General features: G+C 39.4%; 1 protein-coding gene across 6 annotated transcripts in view; it reads right to left on the reverse strand.

Annotated features, from left to right (window-relative positions):
* Positions 1-1,642: 1,642 nt before the first annotated feature.
* ARID1B (AT-rich interaction domain 1B) overlaps positions 1,643-20,446 on the reverse strand; it is a 336,705-nt gene continuing 317,901 nt past the window's right edge. For all 6 annotated transcript variants that reach the window (XM_068151411.1, XM_068151394.1, XM_068151385.1 and 3 more), the window contains 7 exons: positions 18,390-18,528; positions 16,946-17,118; positions 15,146-15,296; positions 12,518-12,614; positions 8,449-9,238; positions 7,524-7,654; positions 1,643-5,580 (listed from right to left, as the gene is read on the reverse strand). In XM_068151411.1, the coding sequence (XP_068007512.1) occupies positions 3,868-5,580; positions 7,524-7,654; positions 8,449-9,238; positions 12,518-12,614; positions 15,146-15,296; positions 16,946-17,118; positions 18,390-18,528 (3,194 nt within the window). In that variant the 3' untranslated portion in view covers positions 1,643-3,867. The remainder of the gene's footprint in view (positions 5,581-7,523; positions 7,655-8,448; positions 9,239-12,517; positions 12,615-15,145; positions 15,297-16,945; positions 17,119-18,389; positions 18,529-20,446) is intronic.

Raw genomic sequence — 20,446 nt, forward strand, 5'->3', positions numbered from 1 at the left:
GGAAGTGTTTTTGTCATAAATGACAGCAACAACTGAGTCTTTACTACTAAGAGGTGTTTTCATGTTATTTGTAAAATAAGACGTGTATTCTGCATTGGCTGTAGAAGTATTCTACAGGAATCATTAATGTGGAAGACAAGCATATGCTTTTGCTATGATACTTAAGTAAATGTTCCTTCTGGAGGCATGCAGGCCAAAACAGTAATGATCTCGCAGTAGTGATGTATGGTACGCAGTTCACTGAGGGTGGTACAAAACAGCAGAAGAAGGTGGAATAAGAAGTGCAGAGGCTTTTTAAGTATGTGGATGAGTTTTTCCTCTGCATCCTTCCTTTTGGGTACTTGGAAACTTGACGTTTCTGAGTAAGCTCAGACTTGTTCAGGATTTAGTCAGAAGTCTCACGTGCAGATCTTTTTCAAAGCCTCAAGAAACCATTGTGGGAGAGGTGAAATCATATGTATACACACGTACATGGAGGGAATTTGAGTTCTTATGCTTTGCCTTTCTTCTGATAAATGTGCTGCAATACTAGCCGGCAACTTAAATCATTTAATCCTACTCTAACAGCATGAAATTATCAGGCAGAATCTACATTATTAATCTTTCCCTTACAGTTTCTCCAGCTAGTTCTTGGCCCAACTGGGAAAGTAGCAGCAGTATATTACATATATATGGACATTGGCTGGCTGGCCAGCTTGGGGAGGGGTTTCCCCCACCACATTGTTTCAACCAGTCTTGGAGCAGTCACAAGTAGCGTTAAAGTAGTATGTCTGGTAGCTCAGAGCCACAAGTGTAGTTTCCTGCAGGGAACTCTGGGTCTGAATGCTGGAAAGATGTCCTTTCTCGCCCTTGACTAGAAAGGGCTGAGTATTGCTCACCAGGGGGTTTATTAAACAGCTCGCTTGTATCCATGGGGTAATATTAAGTGGTAAAATGCTCATAGGAAGTTAGTTTAGCAGGGGATACTACTTCCACACTGCCCAGTATTAAGCTGTGAAAATCATCCCTGAAATAGGCCTCCTTCTGTGATGAAGAGGTACAAGTGGGTTATAATTCACCATGTATTAATGACTGCAGTGATGCGCAGGAGAAAGGAAGACTGCTACAGCAGTGGGAATGGAGATCACCGAGTAAGAAAAGCTGAAAAGAGAAATTACTTTTCATGATACTTGATAATCATGTTTCAAACTTGGCTTGTAATTGTATGTACTTTACCTGTCCCTGAAATTCTCTTACATATATTAATGTTACAGTGCTCTATGTGAACAAGATGGGCAGTATGCCAAAGGGGGTTGTAACTTTCAAGTACCTTCATATTGTTATTGGAGAGGGGAGGAGGATCTCCACTAACAGTGTAATTATGTGGCAATTCCAGGAAAATTGATTATTATTAGCTTTTTATGATAACACTAACAAAGTCAATGATCCAAGCTGAAATAGCAAAAATTAGTGCTTGAACAATATTCAGCAACAAGATATCACCAAGTGAGAGTGGCTGTCTCTGAAACCAGATAATTCCTGAAACTGAAATGGCCATCTCCCACCAATTACAACGATGGATGTGCTCTATTAAAGCCTGATCCACTTTAATGGGGGGACTCCCAGGATGAGAGGCCATGTAAGTATGCAATGACACATACAGTATCGAGAAGTGGGTGGGTGTTTATTCTAAATACCCACATCGCTGGGGTATTTGTACCTTTAACCAACAGAGAGAATTACAGGTAGTGAATACAGATAAACTTCTTCAAGTTGGTTATTGCTTTAACATAATCTTCTGTCACTTATTTCTAACATCCATCCTTAGTCCCCCAAAACACAGCACAGAGACTGGATACCTGCATAGTCAGAACTATTGCTTCCCAGCCATGTCTTCCCCTTTGAGGCTCTGTGGTTTTATAAATAATAATTAAAAACACCTCTCTGGGATGCGAGAAGGCTTTTTGAAAAAGGAGAGTAAGTTGCCGCAATACAATAGCGTCGTTTTGAAGGTCATCATAATAAAGGAGGGGAAAGAGAATAACCATTATTGCTCTTTCTTGTAATTCCTTCCCTTTCTGGTATCTCACACTGCAACTAGAACATTATTCAAGAACACCCATCACAGTGCTTAACAAGATTTAATGTACATTTATTCTTAACATGTGGAACATATAAAGATTTTATACTGAATAAATGAAATTCATTAAGCCAGAGGAAAAGGAGGAATTTACATCAAGTTTTTTTTCTTTTTTTTTTTTTTTTAACTACATTATCTTGAAATACAAATGCAGATTCTTGTCACTGAAAAATCTTTGAAGTTGTGTTTCTTCCTTTTTTTTTTTTTTCTCTTTTTTTTTTTTTTTTTTTTCCTTTTTTTCTCTCTCTCTTGTTATATATATCTTTTTTTTTGTGTGTGTGTCTGTAGACTGGTAACCATTTCCTTAAATCAATCCATACGTAACCATTTCCACACCTTGATTTATAAAGCAAATTGTGATCGGCTGCTCTCCCGAAATAGAGCATGACTTTATACATACAGAAACTTGTACATTACCCTCAGATGTTGGTTTTACTGTGTTGGGTTTGGTTTGGTGTTGTTTAGTTTTTTTTTTTTTTTAACTTTTTTTTTTCCTTTTTTTCCTTCCTTTTTTTTTTTTTTTTCCTTTTTCGTTATTTTGTTGTTTTTATTTTTTTTTTTGGAGATATGGCCCAAATGAACGGAAAAAAAAGAAATAAAATATAATTCTACTATCACTTTGTAGATACCACATCATGGAAAAGCAACTAAAAACTTTGTACTAAATAAACAGAACCAAAAAAAAAAAAAAAAAAACAAACCCAAAAAAAACAAAACAAAAATGAGGGTATGTTTAATGTACAACTTCTATATACATCACGGCCCTTAGGCAATAAAAAAATAGTTTAAAAAATGATTAAAGGAATTGTGAAGAACTGCCGTTGTAGAAGGTCAAAAAAAAGAAACAAACAACCCAACCAGATGTAGACAAAAGACAGTTCTGGTGAGGAAGCAATTGATGTTTATCATCAGGTTTCATTTAAAAATCTTTTTCACTTGACTCGGTTTTGTTTTGCTCCTTAGCCTAATGTAACCATTTCCTCCCGAGGAGAAACCGGTATCGTTTTGTGTGCTGACTACTGACTGACGCCCTCCTTGATCCCCTACACCTACATCACTAGAATCTTCTATTGCACAGAGCTTTGGGTGATGGTATCCAAGTTGTTGGTTTTTTTTTTTATTACTATTAATTATTCTTTAATTTTTTAAAAATTTTTTTTAAATGACTTTGTCCTTATCTGAACAAATAAACCACGCAGGAACTTGGTGTGTTGGTTATTTCGCACCGTTTTGTTTCGCGGTGGCGAGATATTTTTTTTTCCCCATCGTACAACGGTTTGCCATAACATCGCTCGTTTGTTTTGTTTGTTTGTTTGAAAAAAGTCACTAGTTCGCTTCCCAAGAAATATGCAATACAAAGATGGAAAAGAACGTTGAAAAGGATAATCTATGGAAAACAAAACAACAACAAAAAAAAAAAGGTGTGACCTTTGAGTGTACTAGACAGCAACTTTGGTTAAAAAAAAAAAATAAGAAGATGTACTTATACACATAGACAGCAAATATTAATTTCATAACTGTTCAAATTAATAATTTCTTTAATTCCCAATTGGTAAATAGTGAATGGGGCAGAGGAGCAAAGATTCTTTTTTTTTTTTTTCCTTTTTTGTGTTTTTTTTCCTCTTTTTTTGTGTTTTTTTTTTGTTTTGTTTTTCCTTCTTCCTACGTTGGATAAACAAGAACAGAAAACAGCCAGTTATATGTGACCCTCTAATCTCCACTCACACATGCTTGGCTTCTCACTTATGTCATAACTGCCCAATCTGAAAAAGTACATCACAGATGACAGATGCAACCAGAGAGTTCAGGACAGCAGATATTGAGATATCCAGCAAACGACCCTCGTGCAAAAGGAACTCTGAGCGGTTCTCGTCCACTCTAGCCATGGCCAGCAAGGCCTTGGCTGCCCTGCACATCATGTCTACGCTAGGTGGCTCCAGAGGTGGAGGCTGCATGTGCATGAGGTTATGCTGGCTCTGCTGGTACTGGGCCATAGTGACCCCATCCTCCAGGAAGCTTATCAAGTTTCCGATGCTTCCCTTCTGCACAGCTATTGCCCTTGCCGCTAGTGTGTCCCCCTGGGCGAGGTTCGATAAGAGCGCCATGGACATTTCTCGGCAGACCGGGTTCTTGCGGTCCCCAACGTACCTAACTAAAGTAGCGTAGAGTTTCTCCTGACGACTGAATGGGGGAGTGGCCAAGATAAGGTCCACATTATTGTCCTGGATACTGAGCTTACACAGGGTCTCCAGCACAAGTCTCTGAGGCGAAAGAACTGAGTTGGGCCCCACAGTTGGAAAAGGATCCTGTGCCTCCGCAGACGGGCACACCATCCAGTGCAGCAAGCCATCCAAAATTGGCAAACAGATGCTTTCTGTGTAAGCAGACAAGTCTAGCTGCCCAGAAATGTTGGCTAATGTGACCAATGTGTTATCCCTCAAGACCTCGAGGCAGTCCCACCACCACTCATCCTTGCTGCAGGCTACCCCTTTGTCCTCCTCCTCCTCTTTCTCGTAAGTTTGCGGCGCTCGCTTTCTTTCTGGATGCTCGTGGTGAAGTAGGATCAACTTTCCCAGGATCAGCACCAAGCCTGGATGTTTGGACATTTCAGTGTCGTTGCCAGGCACAAAAGACAAACTACGGACGATATTTGACACACAGATGCAGCGTTTGGCCAAGGAGTCTTGCCAGTGAGTTATGGTGCATAGAGGAGTCTCATCCCGGCTCCTTGGCTCATCCTCTAGCAGTTTAATGTTTCGGTGGCTTTTGGCTTGATGGATCCCAAAGGGAAATTTACTGCTCTCTGTTTGGGAACCAGAGTTTGAGTCTTCAGGCAATGCTCCTGGCCAAGCTGAGAGGACATCATCAATGGTTGCTGTTATACTTTTTTCTTGTTGTTCCTCAGATTCACCTTTTCCCTCGAGGTCCTTCTTTTTGCTTGGCGAGTTCAAGGGAGGAGGGGCTTTCCTGCGTGGAGGAATTTCCATCTTGCTTTCAAAGTGAGTCTGGATATGCTCAGTTGTGTCACCACCACCAAGCTGCCAGTGGAGAAGTCCACTATCAAATTCCTGAACGCGTCCAAGTTTGTCAGATCGGTCAACAACAAATAGATTATTTTTCTTTACAATCTTTATTGGCAGCTTGTCAAATTTACTGGCTTGTTTTGGCCTCTCACTTGGATCAGCAATGGCACCAGGAGTGGAAAAAACAATGCTCTTTTCTTCTCCTTCTACCTTTTCATCCTCCCCTTCCTCCTCATCTTCATCAAAATAGTCAATACATTCGTCGTTCTCCTCTTTTCCAGTAGCTTCTGCCAAAGACTGGCCATCATCTTTCTTGGCTGCTTTGTGATCAAGTGCTTTGTGGCCTGGATCTCCCACTTCATATTCCATTAGGATTCCAAAAATGTCAATCAGGCATTTTCTAAAATATTCTACTAAAAGCTCAAGAAATCCAGACAACTGAGGGGAGAAGAAAGAACATAAAAATCATATAAGTATTTGTTGTCTGCATGGAATTTTATTAGGAACACTGATGCATCCATCTGTGAAAATTTCCCTCCTTCTGCTGTGAACTTGTGGCTAGGTCCTGCACGGCAGAAGTTAATCGAAGGAAATCCTTCTAGCCCTGTCCAAACTGTATGTAATATCGAACTACCATGGTGTCATATGCTTAAACTGTAATAGCTATGAGAAGTACAGAACCTTATTTGTGTGTCTCCTGTAGGCTACAGTGAATATCTAGCCTAGCAGCTCTGTCCCCTTGTGTCTAGTAGTCTTCATTTTCTGTACAGTGCACAGAAGTTTCTAACCCTTTTTTTTTTTTCTCATTTACTTGGTTTATTTGGTTTGGACTTAGATACTTAAAAGTTACAAACCTGCCTCTTCTCAGTATCTAAACCCAACTGTCCTGTAAAAATCTGACATCCTAGATTAAGATCCCATCTCCATTGGAACAGTTCCATTTTTTACCCTGTAATAGTTAAAAGTTTTTACTGGAGCCCGGGGTGCTGTAAGTCACCCTTCAGAAACGGTTTTTGTGTAGGTTTAATCCTCTGAATTAACTTGTACTCATTTTCTTATGGAAAGGCAGTAGTTGGACTTGGCATTAATTTACCCTCACTGGCTTTATTATGAGAAATTCTTTACTGTTATCATGTATTTAGCCTGATTGTCTGGCTTCTAATGTAGGGTTGTTTGTTTTTTATCATGGGCTAATAGGTTTTCAGAAAAATTTATCCTTTTGTCCATTCTGTATTCTCTTACTACTGCCAAACCCTTGAAGAATTAAGAACAAACTGATGATTATGAACTGTAGGAATTATCAGTCATCAGATGGGAGTCCTGACTGCCCACAGAAATACAGTCTGAGGCAAAACTTACAAGCAAAGCGTATTTAAAACACAGGTGGTATTCTGTGCAACTTGCAATGCAATCTCTAGTAGAATTCAGAGAAGATTCACCTCACTTAACTTTGAACACCTGCAAGACTCACACACCTCACCTAATTGTCTAGATTCCTTTTCACAATCAGTGGTCTCTTACAGGCCATATCTAGGGTATGATTCATCTGACCTATTTTAGCTCTCTACTTCAGGACGAGATGAATCATGCTATAGATAATCCCTAGTTCTAAAGTTAGGTGGGATGAAATGTACCATTTGTGCCTGTATTTTTTTTAAAAAAGAGGTCATTATATTTAAAAAATGATGAGTTATACTATTAGTAACCAAGGAGTGAATGGAGCAGAGAAACTGAATATTTAATTTGCACAAATTTTAGATGATCTGCATGATCAGCATGTCATCTATTACTACCACCTAGCAGGCCAATGATTAGAGCAGGGCTGAAAAATGCTAGAAGGTAGTGAGGCAAAATCACACGCTGTTAAATCTCATGCTACTTGCATCCTCTGACGGCCTTTAAATTGCAAATCTGGCATGTCTGTGCAAAATTAATTACTGGAAGAAGAAACCAAACAGAAAATAAGATGTTGAAACAATTCCACAGCCTAGTATGGAACTACTAAATAAGTCACCAAAAGGCAGCCTCAGGTCAGCTTAATATAGTTTTGCAAAGTCTTTTATGGAAACCCACATTAAGCAGGATTATTGCTGTTTGTCCTTGCATTATTGTGTGAATGTACATGTTAGCCTTCTTACATTCCTACTTGCTCCTTTCTACAAGAGATACCCTCCTTTCAGGTATATTATTTCCCTGTATTATTTGACTTAAAGCTTATCTCTTGTTGCTTACTGTTACCAATCAGAAAAAAAGGGAAATCTCACAATATTCAGCTTTCTGTTAATTACAATAAATTTTAAAGGGCTTCAGCATTTCTGTAGGTATCATATTGAAGTTTTCTTTCCTTGGGAAGTTGAGAAGTATAATGCTTTCCCACCTACCTGAGAGAGGTTGAAAGTAGCAACAGTGCTGTCATCATACAGAAGAATATTAATAGTGTCTAGCGCCCAGGTACTTTCAGCCAAAAGACCAGATTTAAGAGACATCATCACTCTCCAGGCCTCAGGAGTTACTGAAGAAAGAAACAAGAAGTAAAACAGTGTGAGCACACCCTTGCAGACCACTGGTGAGCTTTGAAAGATAAAACTGTGACATTACTGGAACACTGGTTAAGACCCTGCTTTCACCACTTAGTTCTGTTGAGCTTTTCTGTAACTGCTGCTCAGCCTTAATACTGGAGAATATCTTAACAAAGAGCAGGGCCATTCTTCATGACTTTGCTGCAACTGGGATAGTCTTACAAACTTAGAGAAGCTGATGAAACCAAATAATAGATAAATGTAAAATACTGTCAGGAATGTGGGAACTTGAATTATGAGAACTTCAAAGTATATACAATGTAACATGAATTCAAGGTAAGAAGACACTTGCGAAAGAATAGGGGGAGAAACAAACATTGCAATAATACGGAATGAATACATGGGCCATTCAGGGGAGGCAGAGACTGCAACTACAGAGCAGAGTAGCTGGAGTTTCCATGGAAAGCATTGCTCAGCTGGATGTTGTACTGGTGATTTAACAGATATTCTGAAGGATTTTTCAACAAAATTTGGAAATGTGACACAAGCTTAATTTTTATGCATTTCTGGAGACCTCAGGGCTCCAGTTAAACAAAACTGTGTTACCACATTTTTATTGAAGACAAACACATTATAGCTACCAAGGTTAACTGTTTGTCAAAATACTAAAATAAGTAAATGGTAAAACAGTGAATAGTAACTATTTGTCAAAACATAAAATAAAATCAAAATCCAAGTCCCTTTCTCCCAACCTATTCTGATACTTGGGTTTTGTTTTGATGCTTACCAATATCTTTTGAGGTAATCTTTCGTCTTGGTTTCAAGACTGGTTGGGATGCTTCTACAGAGCCCGGGGGGAAGGTAATTTCCCGCCTAATTGGTGGGGGTTGGGGTGGAGGTCCTGTGACCTGTGACACTGGGACTGTGGGTATAACCTTTTGCATCTTCATGGAGGGTAGGAAAGGAGACTTGCTTGGAGACATGCGGTTTTCCAAAGAGCGCTGGAAGGATGCTGGACTTGGAGCTCTGGAGATGTGGTTTGGCATAGAGGGTGGCGTCTGGTAGGATGACTGAGGAGGTCTAGTGATAGGCTGCATGGAGGCTGAGGATGACATATACGAAGGCTGACGTTGGTTGACATGAGAAGGCCACTGACTCTCGTGGTTTATCCTCTGGTCAGGTACCATCATATCATCAGTGCGATTCATCCCTGGATATGGCGGGGCCTGTGCAGGGCCTCCTGGACCTTGCCTGTTCTGGTAAGGGTAAGGCATATCATTTCGTGTTGGCCACATGTTCTGCTGAGGACCTTCGCTGGAGGATGATGACTGCATGGGGCCACCAATCATCTGGGGAGGTATTCCATGCTGTTGCATTTGTCCTGGGCCCTGCATCCTCTCCCTGTTATATGGATAAGGATACTGCCCCTGCATAGGCCTCCTGTCAGGCCCTGCGTAAGCATTGCTGTACTGGTTATACATTTCCTGTTGCTGGTTGCCATACTGCATGTTATACATATCCCCTTCATGGCGTTTGGCTGGAGGCCCATACATGCCATCCATGTGTCGCTTATAGTTCTGAAAAACAGTTTTGGAAAGAAGATGCAGCACTTTTAGTTCACACACAATACAATCATATTGGCTGAAAGCTCATTAAAAAAGCCGAAGGCACTTAGTTCTAGAAGGGTCGTGCTGATTCCAGAGTCAGGCATGCGGTGCTGTGGGTAGGCTTGATCCAGTGCTTTCATTTTAAGCCTCTGTTTTGCTGTGCTTACAATTTAATACTAAAAGTAAACTTATCCTTGGGCTATATTTTCTTATGCTTGCTTTCGTTTTCTCCCTTTCTCTTTCCTTTTATATCTGTCAGATTAAATTCCATTGGTCATTTCAGACATGCATGAAAAAGCAATGGTCCTCACCAACTAAAATATTTTCACTACTTTTTTATGCTTAGTCTACGAAGGAGAGCAATAATTAAAAAAAATTACAAACCCACTCAGTGACTCTTTTCAAGAGACAAATACTGAATAAATGTTTAAAATAACAGGATATGCTGCAAGCATGCATGTCTGAAACACTGGCTCTGATAGACTATGTGCAGTAAATTCATTAATAGGAGAAACCATTCTGCTGCATTTGCTGCTCTGTGTAATTCCCAGGAACGAGGTCCTGTTTGGGTCTTCTCAGATCCCTCTTCCCAAATCATCCTAATCACATTTAATTTACATGAGGTTATTACAGCAAATGGTCACATCCAAACCTTCTGTTCTACTTTATGAGAGTTCTTACCCTGCCAGTCAGTAATGAATTGAGGATTGTAACTAACAGCTGCCACCTATGGTTTATTCCCTCTTTGTTCCTCACCCTCTCAAGTGGGGAATGTTGTGTGAGGTAAATTGTTTTACCTTGCAGGGAGCTGAGTTGTTTTTAAATCACACAAGCTTGTATGTATTTATGTTTAAGGTGGCAGAACAAAAAAAGACATATTGCAGTTTGAGAGGAAGGTGGTAAGGTTTGCAGCAGTCCTTAGTTCCTGTGGGAGTTTGTTCCACAGTTCAAACCACACTGAGTGCTCTGAAGCAAAAAGAGTGAATTAAATGGGTGATTTTTGAATATATGATCTATGGCAAATTCAAAGTTACAGCTCCCCCGGAAACTGTATCTCAGTCGCACTGCACAATGTATACTAATGTACTAGAGTTAAGATCAGATAAAATTCTGCATGTATTCAATATGGGTCAGTTAAAACAGCTCTGGGATTCATAAAATCATCTTCCAACTTTGGTGCACATAAACCCACAACTACTATATTATATGGAAGTATTTTTTTTTAAACTTGCTATGGATTTGTTTGGCTTGTGAAGAAATACCTATTTTCAGCCTTAGATTAACTTCTTGCCGTACTAAACTCTGCTCCTGGGGCCAATTTATACATTAAGAATGGACTTGGCAGTCGCCACACCTAGAAAGGTGGTGCTTGTTTTGCCACAGTGACTCAGAGCACTTAAAGTAGACATTTGGGAATGAAGCCTATGCCTTTTTAAAAGCAGCTTGGTGCTCTTGTGGATGTAGTGGCCACATGTCTAATGGCACCCAGTGCTGAGAACAGTGATGTACCTGAACTCCTCTTCCTGCGTAAAGATTTGGCAGGAGACTGAGGCTACATGATGTGTCTCTCTCCACTGAGGATGTGGAATTCTGAGACCTTGCAGAAGACAGACACCAACACAGGATACCTGCTGCTCGTGGGATATGAGCATTTGTACAGGAATTGAAAAACCTAGCTCAAAGTGCTGCTCTAGCCCCAGGAGTTCATGCTCCAGGCACATCCTTTCCAGGTCATTCCCTAGCCTCCATCTTGTAGCTAAAGCTTTGAAAGACCTGTTCTTCACATTCTTCTTGTACCACCACAGAGATTTAGGAAACTGAAAATAAGCTAGTGGCAATCTAATCTTTAGCTAAATGAAGAAGTGGAATCCTTTAGGAGAGGGAGGGAGAGGCTGAGGCCAGCCAGGATCCTTGCCCTTCATTCTTTACTGCTTTAATGCATTAATGGATTGTGCATTCAAGAATCATTGTACAAAGCATATAAACAGCACTAAGGGACAGGGCCAAATATATTTTTACAAATTCTAGCTGTGTCCTTGCTTAAATGAACATGGAGTTGTTACATTCCCTGCACACACTAGTTAGCATGGAATACCACCAACTGTTCTGCTATATATCTTTGCAATTTCCCCACTAACTCACCTAGACGGATAGCATATGCACTCATAAAGAGCACCAAAACAGGTTTTTGATTATGCTATTTTAGAGATGTTATAAACCAGAGATAAAAAAATATTTGAAATTTATATACATATGAGTACAGCACAGCCTAAGATGATCTCTTTTAGAGGCTTCTTTTCCCCGCCAAATTTCCTAGTAAACTCTATCCCAATCTGAAAAGGACTATCTGGAATTGGCTTAAAACTGGTTTACATTTTAGTTTTTATATTATATATATATATCTATATCTATCTATCTATCTATTAAAATTATATATATAAAAAAATTATATAGATATAATAATTTTATATATATATATATATATTATTATTATTTCTGTTTTGGAATCAAACTTCAAATTAATTACTGCATGACTAGAAATGAATTAATAACATGCAGGAGGAAACTCTGATCCTACTGAAGTCAGTGCAGTTTTACTACTGACTTATCAGCTGGGATTTTGTCCACAAGGTATTAGTAATACACCTGACAGCGAGACTGGCATATACAAATGTTTAAGTGATTTCAACACTAATATTATTCTCTCTCATATTTTTGTACCATGTTATTACTAGAGAGTATGTGTGGGGAATATGTTAGCTGATTTATATTAAATACAGGTATCTCATATAATCCACAACAGTATTCTAAATAACTGGGATTGCCGCATGTTTCACTTTGCTCCAGATTTCTGTTGGGTTCACTTGGTTTTCTGACATGAGTTGAGGCTCTTCAACTTGTCAGCCAAGCAAGCAGCTTTTCTATTTGTTTCTGGAACTAAGGCAGCATCAATTTACTAGCCTACGAGTTATACTTTCCTAGTCTGCGGGTTATTAACCTGGGGCAATCACTTGATACGAGCCACAGAGTGTCTGTTAAAATTTACACTCTTCCAGTGTAATGAACATATTTTCCTACAGCTGCAGGTACACTGCTTATCTGTATAGACTGTGATTTTGACCAGGGCTACAGTGCTACCATCTGCCAAAAGACGTAAATGGTTGAAACACATTTTTTATGTACCCAGAATTTTGGGGTTACATTTATTTTAACAAATGTTAGGAATATGGCTGTTTTCCCCTCTCCTACCTGCTGCTGTGGATACATTCCAGGTTGATGTCCTCCATATGGTGGCTGTCCTGAGGGAGGTCCTTGTCCTGGATACTGCTGCCCATATGGTTCATGCCTGAAATGAAGCACCCAAATCAATGCTTGGAATTTACAAGTCACTGGGAAAAGTAAAGTACTCTGATCATCTTGTACCTTGATGATATTAGCCATTTGGAAACAAGGTGAAGGTACAGTGTGGTATGGTCCTGAGCCTGATATAGTAAACTCTGTGCAAGGAAGGAGGTAATGCAGACAGAAGAAATAGGGAGCAGTGAAGATGCAATAGAGAGATTTAAAGGTAGCAGTCAGGAATGGGAACATGGTATGGGTCAGCAAAAGGGTAAGAAAGGCAGCAATTAGAAACCTATCTCAGGTGTAAAAGTATATGATGTACAGCTCCAAGGTTACAAGTCAAAATTCTTGTGTTTTAACAAGTAGCAAGCTGCTTTCTGGATTATTTAAGAATATAACCAATAGTTAACTGAAATAGTGATTTTAGTCTGACAATAGCAACAGAAAGTGAACACAAATTTCCTTAACATATGTAACATTTAAATACAGTACTCCTGAGTAAAAGCATTCCTTACAATTTTGTTACTGTCCCTGTGATTTTTAATTAAAGCTACATAATGAAGCACACATATAAAAGGCAGAGTTGTGTTGTACTTGGAAACTTACCTGTGGCCTTTAGACCTCTAAGTAGCACTACAGGGCAATGGAAATACTTTTAGCAAATAGGAATGAAATTTAGGTGGCTGAAATGAAGTATTTGGAGCGTATTAAGACTGATAAATAGTACTGTCTTGCAGACCAAAATGCCCCTCTGTACATTACCAGAGAGAACAGCTCTACAATTTCAGCATAAGTAATCTATCAGGGAGAGTCAGAGAAACAAGAAGTCTGGGGAATCTGACATGTTAAAAGAAGTAATGGGACCTATTTTTCCCAACAGCATAGAAAATTCACAGGTTTTGAGAGATGACCAGTGAATAAATAGCTGTTCAGTACCTCCCAAATTATGACATGGATGGAGAGAAATTACCTAATGGTAGTTAAAAGAACAATATAACTGATGGGGATTGTCTACAGCTGGACAAGATGATACCTGCAGTAAGATAAAACTGAGCACAGATACACGTATGTCATACATAAAGGAACACTTTCTAAATGTTCAATTTGTTAGCCACAGGATAACCACAAGCCAGGTGAAGTTGTGAAAGCTTCAAAACTGGTGTCATTTAATGCTGCTCTGGAGAACTTGGGCCTATAAAATATGTTCCAGTTCAGTGCTGGCAAGAAGGTACACAAGGCAGAATGTATGCTCCTAACATCTCTGATTTCATGGCTACAAAAAGTCAACTGACTCACCCAAGCCTTTGCAGCCCCCCAAGAAACTGAACCAATGGTAAAAGCCTAAATGAGAACAAAGCAGAAGCAGCACACCAAGAGGTCACATATTCTGCTAGCTGCTAGCACTTGTTAGCTGGTTATTGCAGGTATCACACAGAAATCAGTGTTCACCTTTGCTGGCCAGGGTAATGATTAGGAGAGTAAATACTTGGGTCACTGTTTGAAGGCACCATGTTGCTTTGACCAGGTGGTCCCATACTGCCTTCAGGACCCAGCCCATGATCCAACCTAAAAAATGACAAAGGAAATCCTCACTCTGTAAAAAAGTGCTTGTTCACCATAACTGCCAACAAAAAAAGCCAAACCCCAACCCTTAAAGAAAACATTCTCTGGACTATCAACTTCCACTGGAACCTTTACTTTACTCTTGCTGACTCCCCAGCAATGTGACCTGTTGAATAACATACTTGTGTTACTCTACACATCTTCTACTTCAAACTGACTGAAAACTACTCCACCATCACACTTAAGGGACTCACATTGTATCACTTTGGCTACCAGCAGGACACAAAAAGTGAAGCTAAAGCACACAGCATATGGAAAGTAGAAGTAGCCAGAGCTGCAAAACCTACCAGAATACTTAATATAATCCCAACATTTGCAAACCATTCTGCTTGCTATACCAATGCTTCAACATCAGTGTTTTCACTAATCTTTCCCAAAGCCTTTCCCAGGCTAAACAAAAGAGGACTGAATTTATTTTGTGTACTTCACTGAAAGAGAAACTTATGAGGGGACTGGTGGACACACTGCACGCCTGGTGCCCTCACAGCTCAAACAACAGACTCCAGACTCTCTGAAGACAATTCACTAACAGACCACAAACTAGACATATTTAGGCTGTGCATTTTGTTTTTCGTAACAAGCCCACCACCAACTGTTTAGGTAAAAACGTGTCCAGAAGACTCACTCAAGTGCTACTTTATGCCATCACAGCCCAGCTGCCAGCTGAAGACACTGTGAAACACACCTACGTGCTGATCTGCTGCAGCTTGAGTGACTTCCAAGGTGTGACAATTCCTCCTAATTGATTTCTGTGAGCAGTTAGACTCAGTGGTTTGACTGCCAGTGATTTAGTAAGATGCCATAGGAAATGTAGGCTGCTAAGTTCTCCAGAAGGTGCAATGGGAAAATCATAAGGGGAGAGAGAGGATAATTTTCAATAATGGGCTTTGCTTTTCCTGAAGATTGACTCACCTCCTGTCATAGCCGCTTCCATAAGAGAACTGCTGTCGCTGGCTCATACTCATGTTGGACATTGCTCCAGATGGAGTCTGGTTATACATATCTTGTATTCCACTGTTAGGCATTTGTCCAGGGGTCATGAAAGGCTCATTGCTTCCAGGAACTGCCACAGTAAAGGAAATTAAATATATTATTCTGAGCATTTGAAGACATCTTTCTATTAAAGGATGTATTTTAAAATAATGTTCAGATCTGTTACACTGCCAAGGAAAATTAGCTGGTGACTGACAAGATCTCCAGGGTCTGACGAAAACACATGAAGCAGTGCCACACCAAGATGATCGTTATAGCTTTAAGGAGCTGCAAGTTGGGAAAGTAATCTCATCCTATGGAACTCAGATTATCAGGCACCAGGCAGCTTCTTCTCTGTGGTCTTCACAGTTGAAGATGAACTTGCCCTTGTTCCTTTCACCCCAAACAATGCTAAGTATGAAACTAAAAATAAATCTTACAAAAGAGATGATGAAAGCAAATCTCCTATCTTGGATTACAAAGCTGTCAGAACCAGGCTTTTCCTTTCCCCATAAAGCCTTCATACACACGTAAATGCCATAACTTAGTTATGGAAAGGACCTTGTATCCTAGTTTAGCTTCTCAAGCAGGATGGGCATATTCTTCAGGCCCAAGAAAAGGCATGTTGGACACTATTATCAGATATAAATCCCCCAGCAAATAGAGGAACCGACTTTGTCCTTTAGAGCCTCATAGTAGATACTGAAGAGACACATATCTGTTTTGACAGGATAAATGTGAAATATACGACAGAGTGCAATACACCTACTTAGTCACACATGGATATAAAATCTAAGGCAGAGAGGGTTTTCCCTTCCTCCAGCCGTGTTATGCTAGTGTCCACAGTCCAGGCATAAGAATTTTAAGGGAAGGTTTAAAAAAAATAAACCATCACATCAGACCAATTATCTCTTTTAAAGCATCTCCCCACTTCATCACGTATCTTTCTTCCCCTGATTGCTGGACATCTTCTTCCTATTCCTCCTTTTTGTTCCCTTTCAATTTCCACTTTATTAATTTCACCTCCTTCATCTGCTCTTCTCTTTGCAACCACTGTGAACCCTGCTTGTGTTCTTTCTTTCCACTTTCCTATACACATGGCATGCCTTTATTCATTTTAAGTACATTTTACAATATCCACAAAACCATCTGTAGCTTAAAGGCCCAGAAGGACAAGCATCAAGTTAGACATTAATGTTAATTTTGCTTTCTAAAAACAAATGAACTTTGAGTGTGTTCATCACTTTTTGTCAGGGGCTGTCCAAGTGAGAATAAAGTTAGCTTTCTACTCTGAAAAATATGTAAACTGAGACGGCACTAAGAGACTTGCTCAATTCTGTACACTGAATTTTCCTTTCAGCTGTACTACAATCATGCATGTTGCTCCACCACTTCATATTCTAACACTAAAGTACAGCATGTGATCTGCAGAGTAGACAACCACCTTGAAGAAACATACGGTGTTGCACAAACTCTAACCCTACGAATTTATGCCATTTCCTGAAATGTATTCCTATAAGCATTTTTAGGATTCTCTTAGATCTAAAATAAATGGTGTGACTCAGAGAGAGGAAAATATGAGCAGACCAGAATCAAACAATTGTACTGTAGTTTTTTCTACAAGTACAGCATTTTACCAGTGGCAAAATCAGCAAAGTAAACCAGCTTGTTCTGATGACTACCACATCATAATTACATAAAAGCAGAAAAGAACACCTGAGCGTCAAAAAAAGAAAATACCTTTTCTCATTCCACCAAAAGGATCTTTATTGGGCTCATATGGCATCCTTCCCATCATATCTGGCATGTTTATTCCCTGCTGGTATGGTGCATTTGGCGTCATGGAGTTTCGCTTTGGGAACGCTGAATCACTCACATCAGAAAAGGGATCATGCACGCTAACGGCGCTGTTCCTAGCAGATGAGAAAAAGGAGGCATCAACATCACCACGTAAGAGTTGTGAAAACAGGCTGGTGTGACCGTTTGAGGTCACTATCACACACCTAGCCCATGATGCTGTGGCAGTCATCAATACAGGATACATTAGAGGAGGATGCAGAAAACTTTCACAATGGATAATCATTAAAAACCAAAGTATACCTTTTTTTTCACCAACCTTATCTAGCTACTTACCTTGAAGATCAGGGTTTTAAATCTCAGTCACTGTGTCTGTTGCTATTACTCATATATAAGTATAAACCTTTCTGAAATTTCACTAAGCTGTTTGCCTCACTACCCCAAGGCAGTGAGCTCCACAGGTTAATTATATGCTGTGTCAAAACAGTATTACTATCAGTTTCATATTTATTACCTTTCAAATTTCCCAAGCACCCCATTGCTCCCCTGAGGAAAAGCTAAACAGCACACTTGACTTACCTCCCAAATACCATTCACTCTATGGAGAGGCACGAACCCTTATTGCTGCAGCCAGCTTTATCCTAAAGTCCTTAAAATCTGGCTTGGAAAATGGTGTTTCCCTGATAACTATCACATTTATTCTTAATAACAAAGAAAAAATTGTATACACCAAAAGAAACCTCTTCTGAATTAAAAGCATTAAAAACGTTCTTGTTATCCTTTCTGTAATATTACAAATAGAGAAAAAAAAAAGAACTTAGGTATGTTAAGTTCAGACTGGCTCTGCATGTAGTTCAGAGCTCAGCTATATTCTCCTGCTGAAGTCAACAAGAAGTCTTTACTGGATTTCAGTGGGGTAATGAATAGTGAGAAGGCTTCACTTCAGAGTAGGTCAGTAAGTGTAACTTATATGGGACAGAACTGAAAGGGATCTCTTGGTCAATCCAGTGGAATCCTTTCCTATCTCAACCACTGTTACCATATGTGCTTTTCATAATTTCAATTACAGTAACACCTTAAACCCACACATTCCTTCTTCCTGAACATGAATGTCAGGACCTGTATTTAAGGAGGTAAGCAAGGCAAGGAAGATTGTGTTTCTAAGCTGCTGCTGCTGTGTTCCACCTTCCTCCCCACAGGTCTCCTTTTATACTGGTATTTGATCCTTCTCCTTCCTTCCTTTCCCTCTCTCCTCTCCAAAAAAATATATTTTCTGCCACCTTCTAGGCTCTGACTGGTTCACCACAGAGTCAGATGAGCAAGCAGTTGCGAAAGGGAAAGACTGTCTTAGTTGTAGAATGACAGCCCAAGAAAAACCAAAGCATACCTGCCACCCTGCATAGGTGTCATCTGTCCATGAGGTGTTGATGCTGGTGTTGGAGGCTTTAGGTCGCCTGGCACTTCTGTCATGGAATTACTACCAGTAGATTGTGGAGTCTGTGGACCTTGCAAGGAACCAGAATTAGCTGGGAAATTAAAGAAAAAGAAAAAAATTAAAAGGTAGTAGCCAAATTCTTGCAGAAATAATAATCATCAAAGAGAGATACTGGTTCTTTTCCCCATAAGCCTGCTTATACTGTGCATCTCAGTACTTTACAACTTCCTCAAAATCCTTTGGGATCAGGATATGCTGTGCAGTAATAGCCATCATCTTTCCTAGAACCATGAATTTATTCTGCTGCCTGAAGCAACATGAATAGAAATCATCTAGATGAAGGATCATTTAAATCAGAGGTCAGAGAGACAAAGTTAATTGTCTATAGTTTACAACAGAGTAAATGAAGGTTGTTCTTTGGCACAGCTTCTTTATATAATCACTATCATAACACACAGGTTTATAAGGCAAGTTTCAGTGAGAAGCTTTTCCTCACAAATTTAAACTGCTATATTAATATAAATTCATAATTTCATTTACCACTAGAATGCAGATATTTCCATGGTGAAACATGGCAAGTGATTGGTGGCACACACTGCAACTCTATTCCATCTTTGAGGCAGCATAGCAAAAGATTGTATTTAAGAAATAAAAAAGGCAATCTGGGATAAGAAGAAAGCAATCATTGAAAGCCGAAAACAGGAGGCTTTATCTAACCCTCCTAATAACACAGTAGAAATAGCAATGAACATCTTAACAAAATGTAGTTAAGGTCCATTGTAGAGCATATGGAGCAAGATCAAAATGGTTCTCCAAACCATTTATTTAATCTGCAAAAACTCTAACGCTGAGACCTCAGACAGTGATAGAGTACCTAGTGTCCTCCTTAATATTGCTGTATTCTTGAGATGACAAGCGTACAGAAGGGTGTATGTCCCTATTCCAGTACGACTGAGCAGCAATAATGGTTTTAAATAAATACATCACATAAGTTAATGATAAAATACATCCAGATCCAGCTTTTAAAGGTACTGTTTTCATATGACTATTTAGGAGAAACATCCTCAAGCCCCAAAGACCTGAGTAGCAGTTTTCTGATTTAGAAAGAGTTAAGTGGGAATTAGCAATAACATCTAAGCCTTGGATCTGATTTGCCTAGCAACAGAAATTCTATTTGAGGATAACCTGTAGGATTCAGATCTTAAGATACAATTGGGAGAGCAAAAATACCAATAGAAAAAGTTCACAGATCTAAGACTCAGAAAGACATGGTCTTGATAGGGCCTTCTTTAATATGGACTGTCATATAAGCATTTTACAGTGTCTGATTATCTACATTCAACAACCAATTGACAGAACTTTATAAATTAATGTTAGAGGAAAAATTGGAAGGAGCAGTAAAGGCTTTCCTTCTGTATATGAAAGAAAGCATAGTTATAATTGACTGAGAATCCTAGAACACTCATCAACTTGACAGGCAGAGCTTGTTTTTAACTGAAGAACAGCTTTTCTATGTGCGTTTCATTTATATCTGTAACACATGCTCCACTATCTGGAAATCAGCCTCAGCAGCAAGTGCATACATAAAATCCGCATTGTGTAGACCCCACTGTTCCTGTTCTCAGCTTTCTGATGCATGTTTGGGTTATGCTCACATAATAATGAGGTTCAAAAACAGTTTAAGAAGAGCTCTCTGATTGTATTCATACAGTAACAGCAGCATTTGCAACAACTAATGCTGCAGCTGACTGAAAGCTTTAGTCTTACAATAAAACAGAACTGTATGATAACTAAAAAAATAATGATGTTTCCATAAAGAAGGCCTTGGTACATACGACCCCTGAGCGAGCCAGGATCACTCTGTTGCCTTTGAGCTTTAAACACAATTCTGGATTACTTCTAAACACCATGACAGTGTTTCTGAGTTAAGCCACACATTGTCACATATCATCTCGTTACGTTAGAGGCATGTAAGTAACCACCTTAGTGTATCCATATACTTACTGTAA

Source organism: Melanerpes formicivorus, unplaced genomic scaffold (assembly GCF_026170545.1).
Source record: "Melanerpes formicivorus ecotype bairdi unplaced genomic scaffold, bMelFor1.0.p_v2 SCAF_2, whole genome shotgun sequence".
Taxonomy (NCBI): domain Eukaryota; kingdom Metazoa; phylum Chordata; class Aves; order Piciformes; family Picidae; genus Melanerpes; species Melanerpes formicivorus.